This window comes from Lasioglossum baleicum, chromosome 12, assembly GCF_051020765.1.
Source record: "Lasioglossum baleicum chromosome 12, iyLasBale1, whole genome shotgun sequence".
NCBI lineage: Eukaryota > Metazoa > Arthropoda > Insecta > Hymenoptera > Halictidae > Lasioglossum > Lasioglossum baleicum.
Genome location: NC_134940.1, coordinates 10,265,324 through 10,288,443, shown reverse-complemented (window position 1 = coordinate 10,288,443; position 23,120 = coordinate 10,265,324). Strand labels below are relative to the sequence as shown.

General features: G+C 41.1%; 4 protein-coding genes across 10 annotated transcripts; 2 read left to right on the top strand and 2 right to left on the bottom strand.

The window, feature by feature from the left end:
• Window positions 1-135: 135 nt before the first annotated feature.
• LOC143214086 (uncharacterized) lies at window positions 136-1,791 on the bottom strand. 2 transcript variants are annotated; one of them, XM_076434691.1, is made up of 5 exons: window positions 1,363-1,791; window positions 1,154-1,290; window positions 973-1,057; window positions 708-829; window positions 136-625 (listed from the first exon to the last, which is right to left on the bottom strand). In XM_076434691.1, the coding sequence occupies exons 1-5, from the start codon at window positions 1,532-1,534 to the stop codon at window positions 188-190; spliced, it is 954 nt and encodes a 317-aa protein (XP_076290806.1). In that variant the 5' UTR covers window positions 1,535-1,791; the 3' UTR covers window positions 136-187. The 2 variants fall into 2 exon arrangements, with proteins under 2 accessions (XP_076290806.1, XP_076290804.1); XM_076434689.1 differs by having other exon boundaries at window positions 916-1,057; window positions 1,363-1,789.
• A 649-nt stretch (window positions 1,792-2,440) lies between these two features.
• On the bottom strand, window positions 2,441-11,692 carry LOC143214078 (interference hedgehog). 6 transcript variants are annotated; one of them, XM_076434664.1, is made up of 8 exons: window positions 11,427-11,692; window positions 7,855-7,935; window positions 7,494-7,748; window positions 6,329-7,312; window positions 5,260-6,102; window positions 5,058-5,183; window positions 4,260-4,394; window positions 2,441-4,183 (listed from the first exon to the last, which is right to left on the bottom strand). In XM_076434664.1, exons 2-8 carry the CDS (start codon window positions 7,922-7,924, stop codon window positions 4,113-4,115), a joined length of 2,484 nt encoding a protein of 827 aa, XP_076290779.1. In that variant the 5' UTR covers window positions 7,925-7,935; window positions 11,427-11,692; the 3' UTR covers window positions 2,441-4,112. The 6 variants fall into 6 exon arrangements, 5 of the variants coding, with proteins under 5 accessions (XP_076290779.1, XP_076290780.1, XP_076290781.1 ...); XM_076434665.1 differs by lacking the exon at window positions 11,427-11,692 and adding an exon at window positions 8,005-8,028; XR_013010092.1 differs by having other exon boundaries at window positions 4,041-4,183; window positions 5,068-5,183; window positions 11,427-11,690.
• A 461-nt stretch (window positions 11,693-12,153) lies between these two features.
• On the top strand, window positions 12,154-16,590 carry Dis3 (exosome complex exonuclease RRP44-like protein Dis3). The gene is made up of 14 exons (XM_076434650.1): window positions 12,154-12,389; window positions 12,481-12,654; window positions 12,728-12,885; window positions 12,955-13,142; window positions 13,219-13,445; window positions 13,522-13,800; window positions 13,890-14,174; window positions 14,252-14,489; window positions 14,563-14,821; window positions 14,879-15,122; window positions 15,183-15,403; window positions 15,502-15,670; window positions 15,955-16,233; window positions 16,302-16,590. The coding sequence occupies exons 1-14, from the start codon at window positions 12,336-12,338 to the stop codon at window positions 16,488-16,490; spliced, it is 2,964 nt and encodes a 987-aa protein (XP_076290765.1). The 5' UTR covers window positions 12,154-12,335; the 3' UTR covers window positions 16,491-16,590.
• A 435-nt stretch (window positions 16,591-17,025) lies between these two features.
• Window positions 17,026-23,008, top strand: Erf3 (eukaryotic translation release factor 3). Its single transcript, XM_076434682.1, has 7 exons — window positions 17,026-17,846; window positions 18,774-18,961; window positions 19,148-19,268; window positions 19,343-19,805; window positions 19,898-20,204; window positions 20,681-21,113; window positions 21,316-23,008. Exons 1-7 carry the CDS (start codon window positions 17,606-17,608, stop codon window positions 21,357-21,359), a joined length of 1,797 nt encoding a protein of 598 aa, XP_076290797.1. The 5' UTR covers window positions 17,026-17,605; the 3' UTR covers window positions 21,360-23,008.
• The last annotated feature ends 112 nt before the right edge of the window (window positions 23,009-23,120 follow it).

The following is a 23,120-nucleotide window of genomic DNA, read 5'->3' as shown; positions in this document are numbered from 1 at the left end:
TCCATAAACACGTTTGCTTGGTTTCCCCAGTGACCATGGAAATCTAAGACAGTATAAACTTCAGCGTACACGCCACCGCAATCAGTTGAACGGTGCGCGTTTATTATTAAATTGGAAGAAGGATCGAAAGGTCTTCGTCTTTCTCTTATATTTTTATTTAGAAAAAGTATCTTGCTTAAACTCCTTTTTACAAGACTTCGTAAAAAGTAATATTTGAATGCTCATTTGGATCCAACACCAGAGATCCAAATACCTGAGGCTCTTGCGTACTTTTATCTACCTCGTATGGTTTTATCCACTTTTTTGTAGATATTCCCGTCTTTAAAGTCTTAAAGGTTGTTTCAATAGACGGTCTAGTGACGAGAATCGTCCCTTTTTGGATGTTAGCTTTTAAGAACTTCCAGATCTCTATATGCACAGATTCTGGAACATAGAATTCAAACGGATTGTTTATGATAATGATATCACTGCTTTGTACAATGTCAGGACACTGCTCGATCTTTTTGTTTACAATTTCTATACGGTCGTTCATTTTGAACTTTTCTATGATTGCAGACTGCAGTGTGCAGAAATCATTATTCATCTCAACTCCAATGATCTTTTGTGCTGATGAGAAAATGTGTGCCTGAAAATTTGCGTTCACGAGTTAATTACGTAAATTTGATGTTAATGAAATTATAGAATTAGAACAGTGTCATGTAATTTACTCCATAGAGAACAGCACCCAATCTAGATCCTACGTCAAGCACAGTTTTTCCATCCAATGGTGGTAAAATGTTGCAGAATACATAGACCATGGTAGTCACTGACATGGAATGTGATATGATATCTGAAACAAAGTTGTTGCATTTTGTTTCCATCAAGTAGAGAAGATTATTTATCGTTAACAGGAACACTTGATGAATGTTTCCTTACTGTATGTTTTTGTATTTGTGGATCCACATTTGCCACAATACAGAATGTCCAATTTACCTTCTTGTATGAGATCATCGACCTCATTATTGTCATAAAGAAATGCATCAATGTGCTTTGTTGATATAGCATCACAATCAGAATTCTAAAGATTTATCGAACTAATAACATTTTCTGTATCTGTTAGCAGTTTGCGAATCTAACGTGCAATTGTAGTTTTGTATAACATCTGACAACAGACCTCTCCCACTGTTGGTGGCACAATGTTTTCTGATGGCAGTATGCTATCGAATGGTACTCTGTCTCTGATATCAAGTACAATTTGTTTGATGCTTCTTAGCCGTTCCTCTTGTATATCGCTACTGTTTGAGCAACCATCTATAAAATATTGTTTAATCATTATCATTTATCTTACATTTCATAACTTATGAAATAGTAAATGAGGTATACCCAAGAATTTTTGTGAAATCAGCCGCATTTTGACATCTTCGGGCTTCCAATTGTCAGCAATAAACGACAAGAAAATTTGTTGATCTGGTTCATTTAAGGAGCGCATGGTGTCCGTGAATATTTTTATTGCATCTTTTACAGGAATCATCTCATCCTTAACAGCCACAGCCATTTTTCAATGCTACTTTATTATAATGTTTCGCTATATACACGCGCGCCAATGTGACTTCTCCTACGCTATCACAATCAATGAAATGTAATTGAATGTACGCTGATACGTGTAGATATAATGCACAAGTAGCAATCGAATGTCTCTTTTACATTCCGCCAATTCCGAAGAAATACCGTACATTAATTACTGCCGATTACAATGTTTTCAATTGACGTTTAATTTGTTTACGTATAATGGTAGCTATCAGAAGAACGGTATGTGACGCCATCAACGGCGAAACGTCAAAGTTCCAGGACAGACCATAGACTCAAGACAGGCACAGATATCTCATGTTATGCAATTTCATATCTACTACTTAGAATCATGAACTAGGCATAGCAGTAATTCGAATACAACCAGACAGTATATCTCTGATACAACCAGACAGGATATCTCTGGATCTCTGTTACAACATAACATTTCCTGTTACATGATCTGAAGTACCGACAATGTTAAAAATTGGCGGATTACGTAGCTCCCGTATCTAAAAATAAGCAAAGATTGATAAGAGCACGGTGCATTTTTTTTTTTTTTTTTTATAATGCACCGTGGATAAGAGCACTCTTTTTTACTGATAGTTAATTGAAAAAATTATGACGGAGTAAAAAGACAATATGCTAGTGCAAATAAATGCTTAATTCTTTAGTAGAAACTTCAATTTCGCCTCAGTTACAATTGCTAATCATTAATTAAATTTCCGCGGATATGCACTATAATATCTGCGCTGTCAATCGAGTATATATAAATAAAGGTGCGCTGGCAAAAATTATCAGTCCCGCCAGAGCTGCCGGGCTTCCTGGGAGGCCACTGGAGCTGGAGCCTCTAGAAGACCAGAGGGAATTTCTTTATCATTTATTTTCGAATACAGATTTTTCCTGATATGTTTATTAAAAAATGTTAAGTACATAAAATGTCGATATACATACATACGTGTATATAAATAATTAATCTTAACATTATTTTGTAGAGGCAAGATTTAAGGCACGTTTGCTTCTGCACAAAATCTGAACCATTCCTAATATATACAAAATTGTTTCTTCCTCTCATTCACAAAATGCTATCTTGGCAGCATAAATTGTTACACAATTAATTTTAAAAAGTATAAAAGTTTTAAATAAAATTAACTTTACGTTAAAAAATACACATAGATATATGCGTGATGTGTGTGAGCGCGCGCAAGCGCATGTATGTGTATAAATATTCTTTATATATATATAAGGAAGTAGCGTCGTAAAATTTTACAAGTACTTATTTACAGAAACTTAGTCGTTTTCTCGTTTTCTGATATCGAAATTCCAACAGGTCGTAGAACCTTTGTTAGTTTCATGGATTTTTAGTCGCGAGAGTCATTGTAAAGCTTGATTACCGTCATGAATACAACAACGATCACTAAAAAATTATTGCATCTAACTTGAAGCTAGGAAAAAATACTGCTATTATAAGTTAACATCGTAGCATTACGTAACAAATACTGTTAGCAACGTATACACTCTACGGATTCGTGTCAGATTCTTCCTAATGTAAAGTAGTAGTTTCGTCAAGGTAATGCTGCCGATTTCGTCGGTAACGACACGACGAACGTTGAATACAAGCGGTATCAAGTCAGCGATTGGTAAGAGCAACCAAAAGTTTCGATATCATTGATAACTTTCAAAACGGTGTACGTACAATATAAAACACATAGCACAGCTACCTTCTTTTTCTTATCAGGCACAATTTCATCCGCGTGTGGACTCCATCTAACTATCAATAAATCGCGTATGTACAAGACCGTGAACGCTAGTTAATTTAAATTAGGAAACAAAGATAACTTTAAAAGCTGCCTGGTGTAAAATTAATATAAAACCTACGCGAATCCGACGAGAGACAAGTATGCGCCTCCCCGCCAAAAAAATGAGAAAAAAAGTAAAGAGTTGGTTCAGTTCTGAGCTTGCGCGATTCTAGGAGCTATCTATGCGCGCATAGGCTGACTTACACGTAAAATTCCTTGATCAATTGTCGACCATAAAGTGCGTATCGACAGCAACATCGAACAAGACAAAGATTCGTCAAACAGGTACATTATTAATAATTTCAAGGTACGCACTTCATAGTTGAACGCTGATTCCCTTAAACTACCTTGAGCTTAACCAAAAGGTATCATGCGCTACAGGAAAGATCTAGAACTTAAAATCAGAATGAAACTACTGGACGAACACTCGTCCGGCAATTAATTCAAGTATTTGAGCATACCTATTACGACACCCTGTACATGTCTTAAAACGGTTTGTTCATTGGACTCGATGACAACTAAGATCTACAAGTTTAAAAGTCTCACTAAAAGAAGCATCGTTGTCGCTTTCTCCAATGCGATAAAATGAAGAATCGTAAATCCTGTCTATGTATAGTTAAAATTGAAAAAAAATAAATCCTGGCACGATAACTGGTTTCGAAAGATCTAGATGTCGTTCACAGGGGTTGTTCGATAGGCAGTGATCCCTGGAGCAGAGCGGGCTCAGTATACGATGTGTTCACGTCAGTTCCAGCTGTGTCACTGTTGTTATGGTTGTTGCTGTTGTTGTTTTGCCCGTTTAGAAACGAGGCCATTTCCATCGGCGACTGTTGTCCGCTCTGTTCAGAAACATGCGTGTTCGTTCGCTTCTTTCAGATCAGCTCGAAGGGAGCGAGTTTTGTGGGGGTAACGTACGTGTGCGGTGCTCGGAAGAAAAACAAAAGAAAAGCGGCTCCAGAAAAGAGTGCAGAGAGCGAGTAGAATTAAAGTAGCAGCACACGCGATCAATGCTAAAGCTAGGAAAGACTAGTCTCCTTAATATCGAATAGTCTGAAAGCAGAAACACGTTAGTCCAATGTAAATACATAGATGCAGTCGCGTGAGGATAGTGCGTAAGAAAAAAAATAAAATAAAAATAGAGGTTCGCTTTAAAATAGAACGGGGGGAGGGCCGAAGCACCGCAGAGGTGAACGTGCCAAACTTCAAGGCGTACCGTTGGAACACAATGGAGCTCGATCGAATCCAACATAATACAGATACAAACTTAGTCAAACTAAATAACGAATCAATTTAGCGCAAGTTTGCTTTTTACCATACCCTGATCACCACGCCATCTACGAAGAACAGCGGCAACTCTGAAAACTATATTCGTGCCATGCTCGTTTCGTTGGGCAAAAGTCAAACTCTGGATTGTGTTCCAACTCCACAGAACACGCACACATACACACAGAACTATACGAATGTTCGCAGTACAAACATCGTAGGCGCACACAGTGGACACGTACGCGACTAAGATTGTGTTTACGTTCGCCTAATGTACCTCTGACTGTGAGGGGAAAGTCGAATGACTTTAGACAACGGAAGCTCAGTTAATGTAACTCATATGCGAAACCAGAGTGGCATGTCTCTTTTTCTATTTTCATGAAATCAGCACAGCCTTCAGTCATTCTTTTCCTCTGAGACAGAGCAACAGTTATTGATATTGCTACTTACAAATACCGACCTTAGGCTGTATTATGTCTTCGGACGTGTCGAGACCAGCGAGCGGGTTTGATGTTATATTTATTTTCGAGTCGGTGACTCCACCGTTCATTACTCTTCCATTTGTAATAGGTTTCCCTGGAGAACAGAATACAATTTTATGAAGCCTGGTGTCATCGTTTCAATTATTTCGAATACTAAAAGTTGTGGTCACCTTCGCTTTGCGAAGACTCCCGGCTCTGTTTGTGTTTAGTCCTCTTGTACACTACTGCTACCGCGGTTAGGCCACCTATGAGAGCCGATCCGCCGAGAACACCGCCGATTATGGCATACATGCTCGCGTTTCTGTCATCCGCGGGTCTTGCCCGACTGTCCAACGTTAGATTGCTACCGTGATCGTTGCGATTGTCGTTTTCATGGTGTTCTACAACTGGCTTCTTCGTCTTCTGCCGAAGAATCTTTGAGAACTCCGAGGCGGCATCCACCGAGAAACTTTGCACCTTGAACTCATACGTTGTATCGGGTTGCAAATGAGATATTGTTATATTGAAAGAATTCTTTCCTTCGACCGTGGTCTTCACATAATCTCCAGCAAACGTTGAAGGCCGATGGTACACATAGAAGCCATCGATCTTTGTCGATTTATCCGGATTCTGCCAGATAAGCAACACCTCGTGCGGGCTCAAAGCTTCGGTGTTCGTTAGCAGTGGTATGGGCATTTTGTTCCTCTCGAATCCACCATCTTTGTTCAAATGGAAGCGAACCGAATTCGGGCTGAGTTTATTATCGTTGTTCGAGTAAACCGCAGCAATCCTGAACTTGTACGTGTGATCAGGCTGCAGATCGGTCACATCGAACGATCTCACGTGCTCCGGAATCTCAGAGTTCGCGGTCATCCACTTCGACGGCTTGCCACTGATCCTCGGTCCAAGCTCCCGGTACTGAACCTTGAAAAACTGAATTGGTAATCCTGTGTCATTAGGTACAGACCAATGCACCATCACGGACACATCCGATAGTCTCGTGACATTAGGTGGGATCGGTGGTACTAGAACTGCTAAAAATTCAAAAAACACGTTCAGAACGATCGGCACATTTGTGCCGGTAATTATGAAGGTGTTATAAGTCAGCTTTCCAAAACATTTTGTTCCATAATAAAGAAATATCTCTGAATATATTTAAATGCGAAAGTCTAAATATCACGGAACAAAATATCTATGACTTGTAACATTTTCATAATGATTGGCACATTTTACCTCGTTAAGTGAAACATTGGAAATTACCAGTGCCTTTGCGCTTTCCGTCTTTGCTTCTCCTCCTTCCTCCTCCCCTCGTATGCTTGTGCCTCGAATTTGAAACCCCATAGACCGGCCGCGATTCAGTTGTGCCTATATGTTGTTTCGGGTTCACCCTCAATAAATTGTAGCCGGAGTCCGAACCGTAGTCGTTGGTCGCAGTACATTGAACTATGCCAGCGTGTTTCTTCTCAACTTCCGAGATGACAAGATTGGATCCTTTGATCTCCAGATTGTCGTTAGGCGTTAAAGATTCTCCGTTGATCAGCCACTCGACTTTCGGATCTGGCTCGCCGGTTACTGAGCAGGAAAGCTCCAATTCTCCACCTTCGGAGAACGTGGATGTCTTCGGTGACTTGGTTACCTTCGGCGCCTCCATTACTTTCAGTATGATCAACGACTGAATGTACATATCACTTTTGCTGATCCACATGCAATCGTACTCTCCCCTGTCGAGCGGTTGCACGTCCATTATCGTCAAGCCCATTGCGGTCTTTATGGAATTCGCTGGCAACGAACTGCCCAATTTACTCCACGTGACGTGAGGCACTGGGTAACCAGCACCGAAGCACTCCAAAGTAACATTCATCCCCCGCAAAACGCTGTACTCAGTTTGCGGCTGTTTAATGAAGTACGGCGCTTGGAAATTCTGATTCGTGTGTACATTCAGAACGGTTTTATGATTGCTAGTGAACTGCTGACTGGTTATGTAATTGCTAGCGGTACAGTGATAGTTTCCGCTGTCCGACACCTTCGCATTCTCGATGACCATGGTCTTCCCGTTCACGTTCGGTATGAGATTGTTGTCTTTGTAGAACTGTACTATAGCTTCCGGTGCCGAATAAGGCAGGGGGCAGGTTATAGGCACTGTGTTCCCTGCGGCAACGTGTATTAAGACGTCGCTCTTATCAGTGAACTTCTGCAGAGTTGCAAGCGTCAAACGTGCCGGGTCAGAAGCTAATCCACTGGAGCCTAGAATGGTGAATAAAGATCAGTAGGTACACAGAGACGTTGTGGGACCAAGAAGAATGAAGTTTGGACACTAGAGTTATTTAATTTCAGGATTCCCAAGAATTTTCGTAAACACAGCCCGATCCTGAAATTAAATCCCTGATCCCGAAACTAAAATTACTGTAGAAATAAACTAAATTACCATAGAAAGCTATGCACCGGTAATCCCCGGCTTTCGACTCATCGTCGAACTTCACCACGTGCCTGGACGTTTTACCACTATTGCTAGGCGTGTGAGGAACTGGCAACCATTTGTCCGAGTTCAATCGTCTATGACGCCAAACGAAACGTTCCGCGGGAAGGTTTAGGTTGCACTCAAAGTTCACATCGTCGTCCAAAGGTGCGTCCAGAGGTTGAGGGTGCCGGGTGAACGACATGCCCACCTCTTGTCTTTGTTCTGCGAATGAGAGAACGTTGTAATCCGTGCAAATCAGAGGCATCCTACATTCATTTCGATTAAGAGGCCGTTTAAATGTAAGGGAGGATCGGCTGAAGACACTCACCGTGTGCATAACTGACCAAAACGTGAAGCAAAGCCGCAACGACGCCACACAGGGACGGCACAGGCTGCATCTTGACACATTCTGGAATGAAGGAAGAGGTGAGATTCGCCACGCGTTACTCGGCCGATTTGTCTCATTCGCTTTTCCGACCTCGTTGCCCGGGGGTGGGACGGAAATTCGCAGAGACCCGAGGCGCCGGCAAGAGTCCACTAAAATTAATGCCCGGCAAGCACGTTTAAGTTTAGAACAGCGGAGAGTTCAACGTGGAAATAGAACGCATTCTCGTTCTAGTTTTCACGATATCGTGGCTCGGCGACTCCGGGACGCGAAAACGTCAACACTTAATGGGACCGCGCATACCGAGCCTCGTTCGAATGGATAATTTACGCTAGACCGGCTTACACTCGCGTTTTCAAAATTCCCGCGTGCGCCCGGCCGATCGGGGTGGTCTTAAAACTCACAATACGTTGTACGTATATTTTTAACAATAATTAATAGACGCAAATATCTATGCGGACATTCATTGCCCAGTAAAAAATATTTGAATCTTTTGTCAGAGATGCATAAAATCCGCAGTCTAGAAATAACAATGTTCCATCGTCTTTTGCAGTTTCGTTCTTCGTCTAGACATTTATAAATGCACAAAATCTGCAATCTATTTATAGCTTTGATTCTAGATGGTTTCCAGTTGTTTATCCTTGGAAGGTCTCTTGGGACACCATATCGGGTTTGTATTTAGCGCGCAACGAAAGATGAAAGGGAGAGGGTGGGGCTACCGGTGCGACCTCAGCAGGAAGTACCTGTAACCTGATTGGTTGAGACCCTTAACGGCTTTTTACAAAAAGAAGCCGATTTCGTTTTCAGATATTACAGCTCTTTCTTCCCCTCGTGTAAGGTAAAATATTTTTGTGATGGAGAGTAAGAATTGCATAATGATTTACTTGACAAAAATCTTCGAAATATAATCGTGTCGCCTGCGGGCGAAAATCGAAAATGCAGCAGGGGAACAAAGGAAGCAAGGTCGTCGGTATTTAGAAAATCGAGGGGTCAGAGATGCCACGATAACAATATGAAAAATGACCGTATACGGTGACGAAAATCGTCGATCATTGCGCGCACCGCTTTCCACCCACGTGTCGACGCCTGACCATCGCAAGTGACGATCAGAAAACCGTACCGACATGTCCGAGCCCGATGGAAATTATTTGTTGGCTAACACACGCGCCTTACGTAGGCAGATCCATTCACGGTATACATCGTGATGCTCGCCCACGCGACACTCTGCCACACGGAATTAACGCACACGCATTCCCTTTTCTCTAGGAAACGTTGCTCCTACTACCAAGAAACCTCTTTTATCGAACACGAAATTATATTTCACGTTTCATCGATCATTTTCTCGAGCGAGCCTATTTACACTTGATCGTCCACCTAATACACGAGTTCTGTAGTTCCAAAAACCGATGGAGTTTTTACTTCATAATAGAAAATTCCGATGATAAATGCTTCAAGAAATGATCGCGGCTCGGCGTTTTTCGGGCCTTTTAAGAATTTCATTAAGGACAAGATGACGAGTCTGTTACGGCGAAGAAAGAAATTCGGACGGGAGGATTCGTCATTGTCGTCGTGAGGCGAACGGGCATTTTTCATCGGAGACGAAATCCACGGGGGGAATGAGGGACACAAAAAGCACACGTTCGGCCCGTTCGCGATGCAGTTTATCGTGTTTTATGTACAGGAGGACTCTTAACTTCTCGTTAAATGGTAGCATAAATGCCGGTGGTATGTAACAGGTGAGAAGGGCCCCAAAGAGGCTGGTTTCCGACGTTGCCTCTCATAAAAATAAAGAACTCGAATTCCAAAGCAGTGGTTGTCAACCCCCCGCCGTACCCCGCGCCCTCTCGAACGATGCCTCGGCGGACCTAACCTTACGGACGAGCCAATGCCACCCGGGTTACGCACACACGCTCGTGTTCCGATCGTAACAGCTGAACGAGAAAGAATTATATAGACTTGTTCGCCCGAGATCGTTGTTTAACCAGAGTCATCCGAATTCCTGAATCATTCTCGAGCACGTCGATGACCCTCGTTCATCGATCCATGATCGAGAACCTTGGTTCCGCTTTCGTTGACCCGGCCGCTGTTGTCGTTGCCAACCAAAATGCGGAAAGATCTGAAGGATCGAGGGAACCGTAACGGTGTGCTGAATCTTCGAGCGATCCCTGCTGTTACGATTCCACGCGAGACAATCTAGTTTCGAAATAATCTAACCGTTCTACCTACTTACGCTGTTAAAACCAATTCGAGCTAGAAATAAATCGTTTCAATTATATCCTTCGTTATACAATGATCTTTCCCACCCAGTTAAACGTCAACCGAGATCCAATTTAATCTATAACAGGAAACGCAGTAGCGGTGTATAAAAGTCCATTGATGTTCGCACGTACTTAAAAAAAATAGTATGCGAGCGCGTATTTATTTTTCAAAATAAATCAGACCGCCAATGTTTGTTTACGCTGAACTTATCTGATAACCGCGCGCACGCGGTGTAATTTTCTATCGGTTTAGAGGCGGGTTAGATTTTCGAATCTTCCGTTCCCAATTGATCGACTCTTTCAACCTAACTGAAGACGTGCCACCCCGCGAGAATTAAAATTGACGTTAATTTCGTGCAGGAGAGTAAAGTACAGTGTTCCGTTACACGTGACAAACAGGAACCAGGAAGATCGGGTTCCCATTGATCGTGCAGGTCCGAGAGAAGTGGACCCTTCCTCTCGGCCCGATCGCCGATTAATCACGTGAACGGCTTTCGTTGGTTTCGTATCGTCGCGTTCGATACCAGCCCAACTGCGACTAACTTAATTCTCTTCCTCGGTATGCACAGGGCGACTGCTTAGGCAAAACGAGCGAAGAATATTTAGCCGTATATGTGTCATAAGCTATTTTAATCTGCTTCCCCATAGCCGCCACTTATACTCGTGCCATTACCGTTCCATTTTAAGTGAAACCATAACTGTAATACCATTGTTTCTTTTGTTTTCGATTTATTTGTCGGGACCTGTTATTCTCGCGAGCATCGTGTCGCCCCGTCCACGCGTGTGCGTGCGTACGGATGTACATATACGAATACTGATTGCTTTAGCCGGGAAGATGACAGCCCGACTAATATTACCGCGCGTACCGCCGACGCGTTTATCAAAGTTTAATCAAAATGCATACATACGTCGGAACGCAGGCGCATTAAGCAGCGCGGTATTATCCGAACAACGATTTCGTTGATTGATCGTATACGATCTCTCGTGGCTTCTATTTAGATTCTTTGAGGCTCGACTGATACACCGGCCGCTCGAATTTTAACGAAAATACTGGTGGCTCACCCCTTCCGGCAGGTGATCTTACGCTGCGACACCATAAGCGTATCATCCCGACAATGAGCACTCCTGTTGGTCATACGGTCTCGATCTTTATCGCGACTTCTCAGATACAATTTCGCGAAAACCGGAACGAGAATAGGAAACGATACAAATCGGCGTAATTAAGAAAAATTGTAATTCCATTGGGAGAACACTTACCCTTTTGCCTTCGATCCGGCTGTACGATCTTCCCGTTCCAGATCCTATGGGATACCCGTAAACTCGTTACCGATGCTCCTCTCGGAGGTGAACGAGCAATTCCTGCAATCTTTTTCCGGTGAATCACTTCATTTTTCGTTTCGCCGATCGTCGCTGGGTTCGATCGATTCGATTTCCTATAGAACACGACGCTTGGCGTCTACCAGCACACTGGAATGTAGACCGACAGGTTTTGAACCGCGATAAAGTATGCAGTTGTTCGCCCCACTCCTACCATTGAAAAGTCACTAGCGAAGGCGGAGGTCCCCATCATATGGAGGTCCCTATACTGGCAGTGATGACGTGATGATCAGTGATCAGTGATGATCTATGATTTGCGTTCTTTAGATCGTAAACCAGCAGAAACAACAATAAACCACTCCAATGACATTTTTTCAAAAATAACTTTCACTTCTATTGACCCACATGCACCATTAGCGTTGCAATCGCACTATTTTCCTGTCTAAAACGGATATTATTAATCAAATGTATACAGTATACATGTAACAATATGTGCAAACTACTGAAATATTATAAACTCGAGCAGCGTTGCAAAAATGTTTATGAAGAGAGCCGTCGATCTATAGAGTAAATCGTTCGTGCACAGAAGTTGGAGTAATTTGAATTTCCCGCTGTTTCGTATTTAGTTCTGATTTTCAATAGCGGTGGTGTTACAGTATCAATTATCTACATCATTCATCATGGATGCACATGGATGCTCGATCCACGTGTATAGTGATGGTATAGTGTTGATCGGTTTGTGTATAGACATGTTCGAATTTAAGAAATAATAGACAATATTTATTGTTTTTTGAAAGCACACCTGTGTATTATTGTTTAAACGTTTGTCGCGCGATAATAAAAAGGAAAATGTTAACGTCGAAGGTTTTCTTCCGGAAAACCAAAAGCGGCAATGTCTTTAAGGTAAACGACAGATCAAAACATTAATCGTAACTCGTATAATTGCAGCTCCGAGCGTTAAATAAATGCATTTATATATTTCTTTTATGTTTAGACGGTCCGAGAACATTATCTCCGGGATGACATTCACTGTGGCTCGCAAGCTTGCGATAAATGCTTGTACAGAAACAAAAATATTATTTTGGATGACGAAGATACCAGCGTAAAAAATTCTAAACTCCCGCAACCGTACTATCTTTTATTAGACACTAATATCGTTTTAGATCAAGTGAGTATGATTTATATGAAACATTGATGATATTTCGAATCGATTTATAAAACGAAAATTTTTTAAACTATAGATCGACATTTTGGAAGAGGATGTTATTTGTAATGTCATCATTTTGCAAACAGTGTTAGAGGAAGTAAAGCATAAAAGCTCCACAGTATTTAAAAAGTTGAAATCTATTATCAGTGAGACGCATAGGAGATTTTATGTATTTGTTAATGAACACCACAAGTATGTAAATGTATCAGTTTCGGTCGAAAATTATTTTCAGTACTGTTACAATATATTTTTCTTATGCAGGGAGACATACATTGAACGTAATCCTGGCGAAAGCATGAATGACAGAAATGACAGAGCAATTCGTCTTGCGACAAAGTGGTACAACACTCACTTAATTGCTAGCAATTGCAATATTAAAACTGTTCTATTAACAGACGATGCAAGGAACAAAGAGTTAGCAGAACAGGAGGGAGTACCGGTCTTATCGAGTAATTTTTTTTGTTAATTTTGTGAATATGAAGTCTCAGATATTATTATTACTTACATCTACACATTTATTTTCAGTGGAGGATTATGTACTATCATTAGAAAATTCAAGCCTGCTGGCAGATAAATTATGCAAGCGCAGTTATGGAGCAGAGAACAGGGGTCAACAATTTTTCCCATGTCATCTTACTCCAGTTCAGCTGCACGATGGTATCAAAAGTGGAAAATTCTTGCAAGGAACGTTTACAGTCTCTCGAGAGAATTTCCTTGAGGGTTATGTGAACACAGAAGGCAGAGAAAAATCTGTAGGTGGCAGATTGCTTTCTATATTCTTTGTCACGTCTAAATGTGACTATAATTATTATATATATTTGTTTTTAGATTCTTATTCAAGGTCGAAGTAACCTTAACAGAGTTGTTGATGGTGATACAGTCGCAATAGAGCTTCTAGCAGAGGATCAATGGTCTTCTCCCAGTGATATTGTCCTGCAGGATGAAGTAGAAGCGGATGCAGATGATGTTCTGGAAACGGAGAAAGTATTAGACAAATTTGTTAACACCAGTACAATGGAAAAAACTCCCACTGGAAAGATTGTTGGTATAATTAGAAGAAACTGGAGGCAGTATTGCGGAATATTGCAGCCTAGTAACATTGATGGGGTAAAGAGTTTGGAGTGCTCATCATTAACCCACACATCCATTGCACGCAGATAGTTGCATATCATAACCTTATTATGTTTTCTCACTAGAATGTGAAACATTTGTTCATCCCAGCTGAACGAAAAATACCGAAAATTCGAATCGAGACTAGGCAGTACGAATTGTTGAGGAAACAGAGAATCATAGTTGCCATCGATTCATGGCCGCGCAACTCTAGATACCCTCTGGGTCACTTCGTTCGCGCTTTAGGCGAAATAGGAGACAAAGCGACCGAGAACGAAGTCATTCTTTTGGAACACGATGTTCCACATAGTCGGTTCTCCGATGCTGTTCTCAGCTCGCTTCCTAAAATGCCTTGGTGCATCACTGAATCTGTATGTATACCGATAAGACGAGATTTATTCGCCAAAATAAATTACGCAAGCTAAACGCATGTCTTAACGCTGTTTAGGACATAGCACAGCGAGAAGATCTCAGGTATTTAGATGTATGCTCGGTCGATCCTCCAGGATGTACAGACATTGACGATGCACTCCATTGCAAACCATTACCCAATGGTAATTTTGAAGTCGGTGTACATATCGCTGATGTAACACACTTTATTAGACCTGGCACAGCTTTGGACAAAGAAGCTGCATTGCGAGCGACGACTGTATATTTGGTTGACACGAGGATTCAAATGATTCCAGGTGAAGACCACGAATTCATTAACAATGTATCAATGGTATATTGATCAGACAATTGACGAAATATTGGTTACAGAATTACTCAGTACAAATCTATGTTCTCTAAGAGGAAACGAAGAAAGATTTGCATTCTCCTGTATATGGGAAATTGACACTGATGCAAATATAATTAGCACCAGATATTGCAAGTCTGTAATTCGTTCACGGGCAGCCATGACCTACGACGAAGCCCAATTCAAAATAGAGGACCACACTCAGCAAGATGTACTTGCACAGTCATTGAGGGGTCTTAATAGTTTAGCAAAGAAGTTAAAAAAGAAACGTTTAGAAAATGGGTGCGTACACTGTTGCTACGAGATATGAATTATTTATTAATAGCTGAATTGTTGTAGTGCACTGGTACTAGCTTCGCCAGAAATTCGTTTCCAAGTTGACGATGAGACTCACGATCCTATCGACGTGGAGGCGAAGAAATTAAAAGAAACAAATTCCATGGTTGAAGAGTTCATGTTGCTTGCGAACATTTCGGTCGCTAAAAAGATTGTCGAAGAATTCCCCGAGTGTGCAGTGTTGAGAAGACATCCAGAACCACCGCCGGCCAATTTCGAGCCTCTAATAAAAGCCGGAAAAAATCAGGTATAAAAATCTCACCGGAAGATCAATGGGCAATGTTATTAATTTATCCTGGTCTAATAGGGCTTCACTATAAACGTCAACAGTGGAAAGGAATTGGCAGAATCTTTAGATCAATGTCATAAAGAGGGTAATCCATACTTCAACACTATGTTAAGAATATTGGCAACTCGTTGCATGATGCAGGCCGTGTACTTCATCAGTGGCATGCACCAGCAAAGCGAATACTTCCATTATGGTTTAGCGTGTCCTATTTATACCCACTTCACGTCACCCATTCGAAGGTAAGAGTTTCTAATGAGTTGAGTGAGAAACAAAACTGTAAATATATTAGAAGAATTTCCTCTTCCATAATTATAATACATTTTCGTTTAATATATAGATATGCAGACGTAATGGTTCATCGTTTATTGGCGGTCTGCATAGGAGCTGATGCTACTTATCCCGAATTATTGGACAAAAAGAAAAACCATTCTCTCTGCCATAATCTGAATTATCGAAATAGAATGGCTCAGTACGCCGGTCGTGCATCCGTTGCACTTAATACTCATGTTCGTATTTTTTACACTCTTTCATCCTGTCGTTTAAACCAGTGGCGCACCCAGGATGTAATCTTGGGGGGGGGGGTGGGGGCCGAGTTGAACCCAGCCCTAGGTTTTACGTGATGACCTTTTTTTTAAGCCAAAATATCTATCATCGGTACCCAGGGCTATTCCGCGATTTTAATTTTGGAAGCTGAACATTTTTTTCTTGGTGGGGGACTTGACCCCCTGGCTCCCCCCCTGGGTGCGCCACTGGTTTAAACGTTGTATTAGTAATTTCTTTTTCTATGTAGCTGTTCTTCCGAGAGAAAATACAAGACGAGGAGGGATACATACTTTTCGTACGAAAGAATGCTTTGCAAGTGTTGATTCCGAAGTACGGTCTAGAAGGAACTGTATACCTGAACGACAACAAAGAAGCAGATGTGTCGTTCCAATACAGCATAGAGGATCATTCGCAAACTTGTGGGAACATCGTGTTCCGCACGTTCGATCCTGTTATTGTACAAATTCGGTTGGACAGATCTAATGTACAGCACGAAAAATTGATATTTAAACTCGTCCATCCATTTGTAAGTACATATAATAAATTATAATATAAATTACAATGAATTATAAGTAAAAAATTATGTTGATATAGATCCCAGGATTTAGTGTCTCTCCAATGAGTGCACAGATCTCATGTCCTGTGCAACAACCAAGTACAGCAGAAGTATCGAAACGAAAGTTAGACGAAGATAAACATATGGAAGATAGTACTGAAACAGTTGAAAGCAAAAAGAAGAAAAAGAAGAAGAGGAAGAAGGGAAAAGAAAATCTGGATCATTAATCAATTCTACCTTTCGAGAGATATATTTTCGAGTGTATTTTGTACATTAAATGTTTTAAATATATGTGTAGCGAAGAATAAATTATTTTATAACCTATAACCACTTTGCATTGCTGCACTATTGCACGGTGGCTATATTATACGGGCCAGAATAACGGAAAACAAAAAACATGTGTAAAAATACGATTCAATTCATACATGAGAATAAAGATTTTTTTTCAAGGTAACAACAAGCGTTTTAATATGTTCTAAACCGATTATATGAAAACCTAAAAGATATGGGGGTTATGCATTCCGAGTCGATTTTCCTAAGAAACAAAATCCTTCGGAGATGCATAAAAAAATAATATATCATTATTTTCCGTAAAATGAACATCAGCCGGAAATATAAATACGTGTATTAACGTATACAATTCTACGCTTCAAGCATAAATTTGATAACATTTTCTATATATAGTGCGTACACATTATGCGCATGCATGCGCATATACGCTCATGCTGCGGGTAAATCAGTAAAAAACGTTGTCATTTTCGACGAACTAGAAAGAACACGTCCCGGAGAGTCGTTGTTTCCCGTTCGGTGAAGGCGCGGGGCCGTGAAAACAGGGTGTCTCCTTAGCATATTGCTTTTTTGTGGAAAGTTCCACGTTATCACGATGGGTTTCGGTGTTGCGCCAGGAATCGGGTTCGTGGTGCCAACATAACCGGTCGCGGGGCTAGAGATATTTTCGGGAAAAATCGCGGCTGGAGGGGAAAAAAACGAGTTGGAAAGGTTGTTTGTCGAGCGGCGGTAAATCGGCTCGTCGAATTTCCTGTCGATTTCCGTCCGATTGGCTAGCGACCGCGACACGCGCGCAGGAACGTTCCCTTGGTTGAAAGTTGGTGTTTTGATGTTTGTAGTTCCGGCGAAGTGGAGCAACGAAACAGACCACGGGGGTCGCACGCGGGGTACCGATACGCGTGTTACGGTGTGCGCGGATATCGTAAATAATTATTTTTTTAAACCCCGTCCCAATCGCAGTCGCGGTTACGATCGAGATCCTGCACGTAGCATAGCGTGACTTTCGTGTACGATTTATCCACGAGGCCGGCTCGACTATCGAACTCTGTTAAATATGGCGAACAGTGTAGCACCAGATTCGTGGGAACAGCAGGCGGACAACGGAGACATCGGCCCGCCGCAGGACAAGTCCATCGAGAGCAAATTCTCGACTTTGAACGTGAACGCCGCGGAATTCGTGCCTTCATTCTGCATTCATTCTTCACCGCAGGACAGTAACGCGGCCGACAGTTCCTGCAATGTCGCTGTCATGACGAATAGTGTAACCACCTCTGTGCCCCCTGAAATACATCATGGTTAGTTCTAACAGAGAATCGAAACCAATCCTGTAACCGACCTGTCAGTCGGACTCCGAATCTCCCAGCTGTGCAGTTCTGTTGGGCTGAGGTTCACCGTTCTTTGTTGTAGCTGCTCCGACTAACCCCCATTGCCTTGCTCGCACAGAGATTCACGTAGCCTGATAGTACCGCAGGACATGATCATAGAGCGAATACACTTTGTAGTTTTGATCAGATGTTCAAACTCTAGTCGTAAATACATATTAGCAATTGTTCTTCCTTATAACGCAAGCAAACATACTTACGTAGCGCACATATTACGAATGATAACTCAACGTTGTGCAACGCTGGTGCTAATATTAAATACAAAATATTTACATATGCGTTCAAAACATTAGGTTGACAATTAGCTACTAGATTGATTTTGGAGAGATTTTCAAAAGCGTTTTGGCTAATATTATATTTTATTTGCTGCGTAACCATTGTGTAATTGGTCCGACTTTCTTAATTGTTTATTATATAAGCAGGCCCTAGATAATTTTGATTACTTTCGCATAAGAATTTTGTTTCTGATTATTTTTTAATTGATCGCATGACGATCGATTACATAAGAGATCGGTGATCTATAAATCACGCTGAATGTGTAACAGATCATGAATCTATTTAACGTCTAATAAATTGAGCTTAATAAGTAGACTGCGGATCTTTACACAAAATAAAGATTGTACAAAGGAAACAAAACAGGAGCCAAATAGAAAGTCCATTCTCGCTTTAATGATTTTAATTGGCTGAATCTAAGATATTGATATTTTTCAGTTCTTTTAATCTGTTCATTACTTTAAATGTGTCGTAACTTATTTTTGTCATAAGTACAGAAAATCTGCAGTTTACTAATAAGTAGGATTAGAATATTCGAATCTAATGAATCGAACGGTTTTATTCTAGGCAATACCACTCCAGTGGTTCTACCAGATCCAATTGGCAGCCGTGTGGAGGAACCGCCTGCCGGGGGAGGGGCTCCACCTCCGAATGTCACTGATCAAATAAATACTAGTCCTGAGCATCAACCAGCTGACTCCTGGGAAGAAGCAGCGGTGGATGGAGACCCTCTGTTAACTCCTGAAGATGAAGAAGTATGCTCAAGCTTTTATAAATAGCCTGACATACATAGGAGGAGCTCCCTCAGAGTTTGTTTAATTTTCAATTCTTAATACTCGTATTAAATTGTCCCTTAAGAAACGTTCGAACAGCTTGAGTAGGTAGTCAAACATTCCCTTTTGTTGCCCAGCGTCATCATTTCAAATTCGAATTGTTTCTAGGTTGACAATGAGGAGGACGAGGAAATGGTTGTTAAAGTACCTAAAAAGAAGCCTGTTAAAATAACGGAAGACACTAAGAGTAAAAAGGAGCATGTTAATGTTGTTTTTATAGGACACGTTGGTAAGTGGTGCATTGCACGTGAATACACAGAAATATAAGGACGAGACGATGATAATAGCGATTGTACGTTTCAGATGCAGGAAAATCAACGATCGGTGGACAAATTATGGCATTGACGGGGATGGTGGACAAGAGAACCCTCGAGAAGTACGAGAGAGAAGCGAAGGAAAGAAGTAGAGAAACGTGGTACTTGAGTTGGGCGCTAGACACAAATCAAGAGGAGCGGGAGAAGGGAAAGACGGTAGAAGTCGGCAGAGCGTATTTCGAAACTGAGCGAAAGCATTTCACGATCCTGGACGCTCCCGGTCACAAGAGTTTTGTACCGAACATGATTGGAGGCACGGCACAGGCCGATCTCGCAGTTCTAGTAATCTCCGCGCGAAAGGGCGAGTTCGAGACTGGCTTCGATAGAGGCGGCCAGACAAGAGAACACGCTATGCTGGCCAAAACTGCTGGCGTGAAGCATTTGGTTGTGTTAGTAAATAAGATGGATGATCCGACCGTTGAGTGGGACGAGGGGAGGTACAATGAATGCAGGTGTGTATTGGGATTACGATTGGAGAGCCCTGCGTCACGGATCACCAGCTAATCCGCATCCAAATATACTATTCGTTTGATTTTCTACACAGAGACAAAATACTGCCATATCTTCGCAAACTGGGATTCAACCCGGCAAAAGACCTCACCTTTATGCCAGTCTCCGGGCAGCTAGGCATCGGCTTGAAAGATCCAATACCGGAACACCTATGCACGTGGTACAGCGGCCCGCCATTCATATCTTTCATCGATTCCCTACCTTCGCTTAATCGTAAGAATAGCGGACCCTTCATCATGCCAATTGTTGATAAGTATAAGGACATGGGAACAGTGGTAATGGGCAAGGTTGAGGCTGGAGAAGCGAAGAAAGGACAGTCACTACTCGTTATGCCTAATAGGGTAAAGTATCATTGGTTGCACGAGATACAGAGTATCCCTGCTAAATGGGATCACCTAAATATCTGCCCTATTGTTGTATGAAAGAATCATTTAGCTTACTCCGTAAATCGAAATCTAATGGAACGAGGTCAGGATTTACATCTTTAAATGCAAATGCAGTTGAGCCTCTATTATCTGTGCTAATCAGTGGATAGTACAACAATTGCTTAGTTTTAGCGTTTAACTATGTTCTTATTGAATTGTGCAGTAAATCGTGTAACATATGGACTGTTTTAAGTCAAACTAATGCTTTGTGGAAAATACGCAGACATCAGAGACCCGGATAATCGAAGTTCTAGTGTATGTGAAGACTATGATCGGAACGGTTATTGGTTTCTTTTTTCATATGACAATAAATAAGATATTTAGTTGAGAAATCTTGTATAGAGATCGTAGATGTAGTACCCGTTTTGATACGTTCATTTGTGTGTTATTAGACGGCAGTGACGGTAGATCAACTGTGGTCGGATGATGAGGAAGTGACATCAGTTGGCCCTGGCGAGAACGTAAAGATTAAGTTGAAGGGCATCGAGGAGGAGGACGTGAGTCCAGGATTTGTGCTGTGCGACAGCAACAATCCCATTAAGACCGGAAGAGTGTTCGACGCTCAGGTTGTTATTCTGGAGCATAAGAGCATCATCTGTGCCGGTTACAGTGCTGTGATGCACATCAATTGCGCGGCGGAAGAAGTCACAGTAAAGGCACTGATCTGTCTTGTCGATAAAAAGACGGGCGAGAAGAGCAAAACCAGGCCGAGGTTCGTCAAACAGGACCAAGTGGCCATTATGAGAATCGAATGCTCCGGTGTGATATGCCTTGAAAAGTTTAAATTGTTTCCACAGCTGGGACGTTTCACCCTCAGGGATGAAAGTGAGTATTCCGCTTTTTACTTTCTTTTTTTTTTGGGGGGGGGGAGTAATAAGAAATCTGCGAATTATTCTCGGACATCACTTTCTTCGCTCCGGCGAAAGATAGTGGCAAAGAAATATATCAGTTGGTACTTAGTAGGGGATCTATATATAGCGATTCGATAATATATACGCGCTAACCGGTTCTATCCTGTATTTTCCAGATAAGACTATCGCGATCGGTAAGGTGCTGAAAGTGGTAGAGTAAATGTTGCTCAACTGTGAACAACGGATTGGGATTATTAATCAATTTTTTGGGAAATACGACGAACGAACACATGCAGAAGAGTACGCAAAGCCGAACACAGTACGCACGAGAAAAGCAAAACAAACAAACGAAACAACTAAACAAGGAGCAAAACGTTAACCAGCGTAAACGAACTATTCGCGGGCTGCCGTTAATTGTAACATACACTCATCTACACGCAAAGAAAGCAAGTAAATGAAAACAAATATGAAAAATGAATTATATACGAAGTTCTGCGGCAAATGAAAAAAAAAATAAGAAGCACATTACATCGTATGCACAGACAGTTGGGCCGGGGTTCGGGGAAAACCACGTGGGGGGAGGGTGGGTATTTATAACCTGAAATAAAGAAGAAGAAAAAAAGCAAATAGATTTGATTATATAGATAAAAAAAGAAAAGGAGACAAGCAGCTAAAGTAAAGTAAATGAAACTCGAGAGCGCGCGCGTGTTCCTTCTAATTAGGTAAGCGGAACGACAGACACTCGCAGCGGAGTTTAATTATATGAAATCGAATAATGATCAAACGATGAACCGGTGTCTCCTTTAATATTGTAAAACACGATATTTTTATTCTTCTGAGGTGCGAGACACTGAACGAGGGCAGGGGGAGAGGATCACCGTTTTACCGAGAGTAAAAACAAACTAATGAAAAAAAAATAACAAATATTATTAATATTATTGTAATGATTATTGAATAATTATTATTAAAAATTTGGTGGTAAGAAAAACTGAGAAAGGAAAGAGGAGAGGCAGAAAATTTATTCAGATAAAAATCAGCCGGATAGTGTTACACGACAATTTATAATTATAAAACAAATTATATTAATTATTATTATTATTACCATTATTATTATTATTATTATTATTATACTGTTTCTTATTAAATTGTCATTAAAAACAAATTTGCAACAAAGACACTGCTCTTCTAATTTCGATGTCAATTCTGGTTTTTCTGACGGTTTGTGCATTGAGTTCGTTCATTTGCTTTTCGCTTGCACGTGCTCCGTTTTCTTATGGCAGAAAAAAAGAATTTATACGATTCCGCGTTCGACGCTGCCAACGTTCGTGTAATTGTATCGATGTAACTAAATGACTAATTAAGTAACACCAGATGTTCTTAACGCTGTGCTTCTCCAGGAGAAAAGTCTCGACGATTTACTAGTTGATAATGCGACACAGGAACAACAAGACGAAACGCGAAACGATAAACGAAAAATTGAATATGTCGAGATTGAACAGAAAGGAAAAAGTTAATATAGAGAATTTTCAAAGCATACATTTGTTGTGAGTGCTTTCTTTACACGTTCTTAACTGCTTCTTCTTTTCTTTCTTTGCCGTTTACACACGTTCGCCGGGCACACGTTCGCATCTCCTTGTTTCTTCTTCTCGTGTTTTTTTGCCTTTTTTATTTATAACATTGTACTTTCGTCGTTCATCTTTTTCTTTCTTCCGTAACGAAGCCTACGAACTAACCAGAACGTTACCAAGTCAGCTTTGATTTCTATCAATTGTTCGATGATGATCGTTTTACGAATTATGTTATATTTTTAAAGCTGTTAATATTATATCACAATTGGCATTATTAAAGCGAGATTTTGCGATCCACGTATACAGAGATTTTTTTCCTTTTCTCTCTCACGATTCGCATGCGACATGATATGACGTACGGTGATTTTAAACGAGGCTTGAATGATTTCGTTCGAATTTCTTTTATTCTTGTT

What these genes read in the sequence shown, in the direction of transcription:
- Erf3 (XM_076434682.1), top strand. Translation starts at nt 17,606, where the DNA reads ATGGCGAACAGTGTAGCACCAGATTCGTGGGAACAGCAGGCGGACAAC. An exon ending in GCCCCCTGAAATACATCATG is followed by an intron (nt 17,847 to 18,773) that starts GTTAGTTCTAAC and finishes GTTTTATTCTAG; the next exon opens with GCAATACCACTCCAGTGGTT. An exon ending in TAACTCCTGAAGATGAAGAA is followed by an intron (nt 18,962 to 19,147) that starts GTATGCTCAAGC and finishes AATTGTTTCTAG; the next exon opens with GTTGACAATGAGGAGGACGA.
- Dis3 (XM_076434650.1), top strand. Translation starts at nt 12,336, where the DNA reads ATGTTAACGTCGAAGGTTTTCTTCCGGAAAACCAAAAGCGGCAATGTC. An exon ending in AGCCTAGTAACATTGATGGG is followed by an intron (nt 13,801 to 13,889) that starts GTAAAGAGTTTG and finishes TTTTCTCACTAG; the next exon opens with AATGTGAAACATTTGTTCAT. An exon ending in TAAAAGCCGGAAAAAATCAG is followed by an intron (nt 15,123 to 15,182) that starts GTATAAAAATCT and finishes CTGGTCTAATAG; the next exon opens with GGCTTCACTATAAACGTCAA.
- LOC143214086 (XM_076434689.1), bottom strand. Translation starts at nt 1,534, where the DNA reads ATGGCTGTGGCTGTTAAGGATGAGATGATTCCTGTAAAAGATGCAATA. An exon ending in GATTTCACAAAAATTCTTGG is followed by an intron (nt 1,291 to 1,362) that starts GTATACCTCATT and finishes AATATTTTATAG; the next exon opens with ATGGTTGCTCAAACAGTAGC. An exon ending in TGCCACCAACAGTGGGAGAG is followed by an intron (nt 1,058 to 1,153) that starts GTCTGTTGTCAG and finishes ATAAATCTTTAG; the next exon opens with AATTCTGATTGTGATGCTAT.
- LOC143214078 (XM_076434664.1), bottom strand. Translation starts at nt 7,924, where the DNA reads ATGCAGCCTGTGCCGTCCCTGTGTGGCGTCGTTGCGGCTTTGCTTCAC. An exon ending in TTTGGTCAGTTATGCACACG is followed by an intron (nt 7,749 to 7,854) that starts GTGAGTGTCTTC and finishes TCTCATTCGCAG; the next exon opens with AACAAAGACAAGAGGTGGGC. An exon ending in TTCTTCCGAGCACCGCACAC is followed by an intron (nt 4,184 to 4,259) that starts GTACGTTACCCC and finishes GTTTCTGAACAG; the next exon opens with AGCGGACAACAGTCGCCGAT.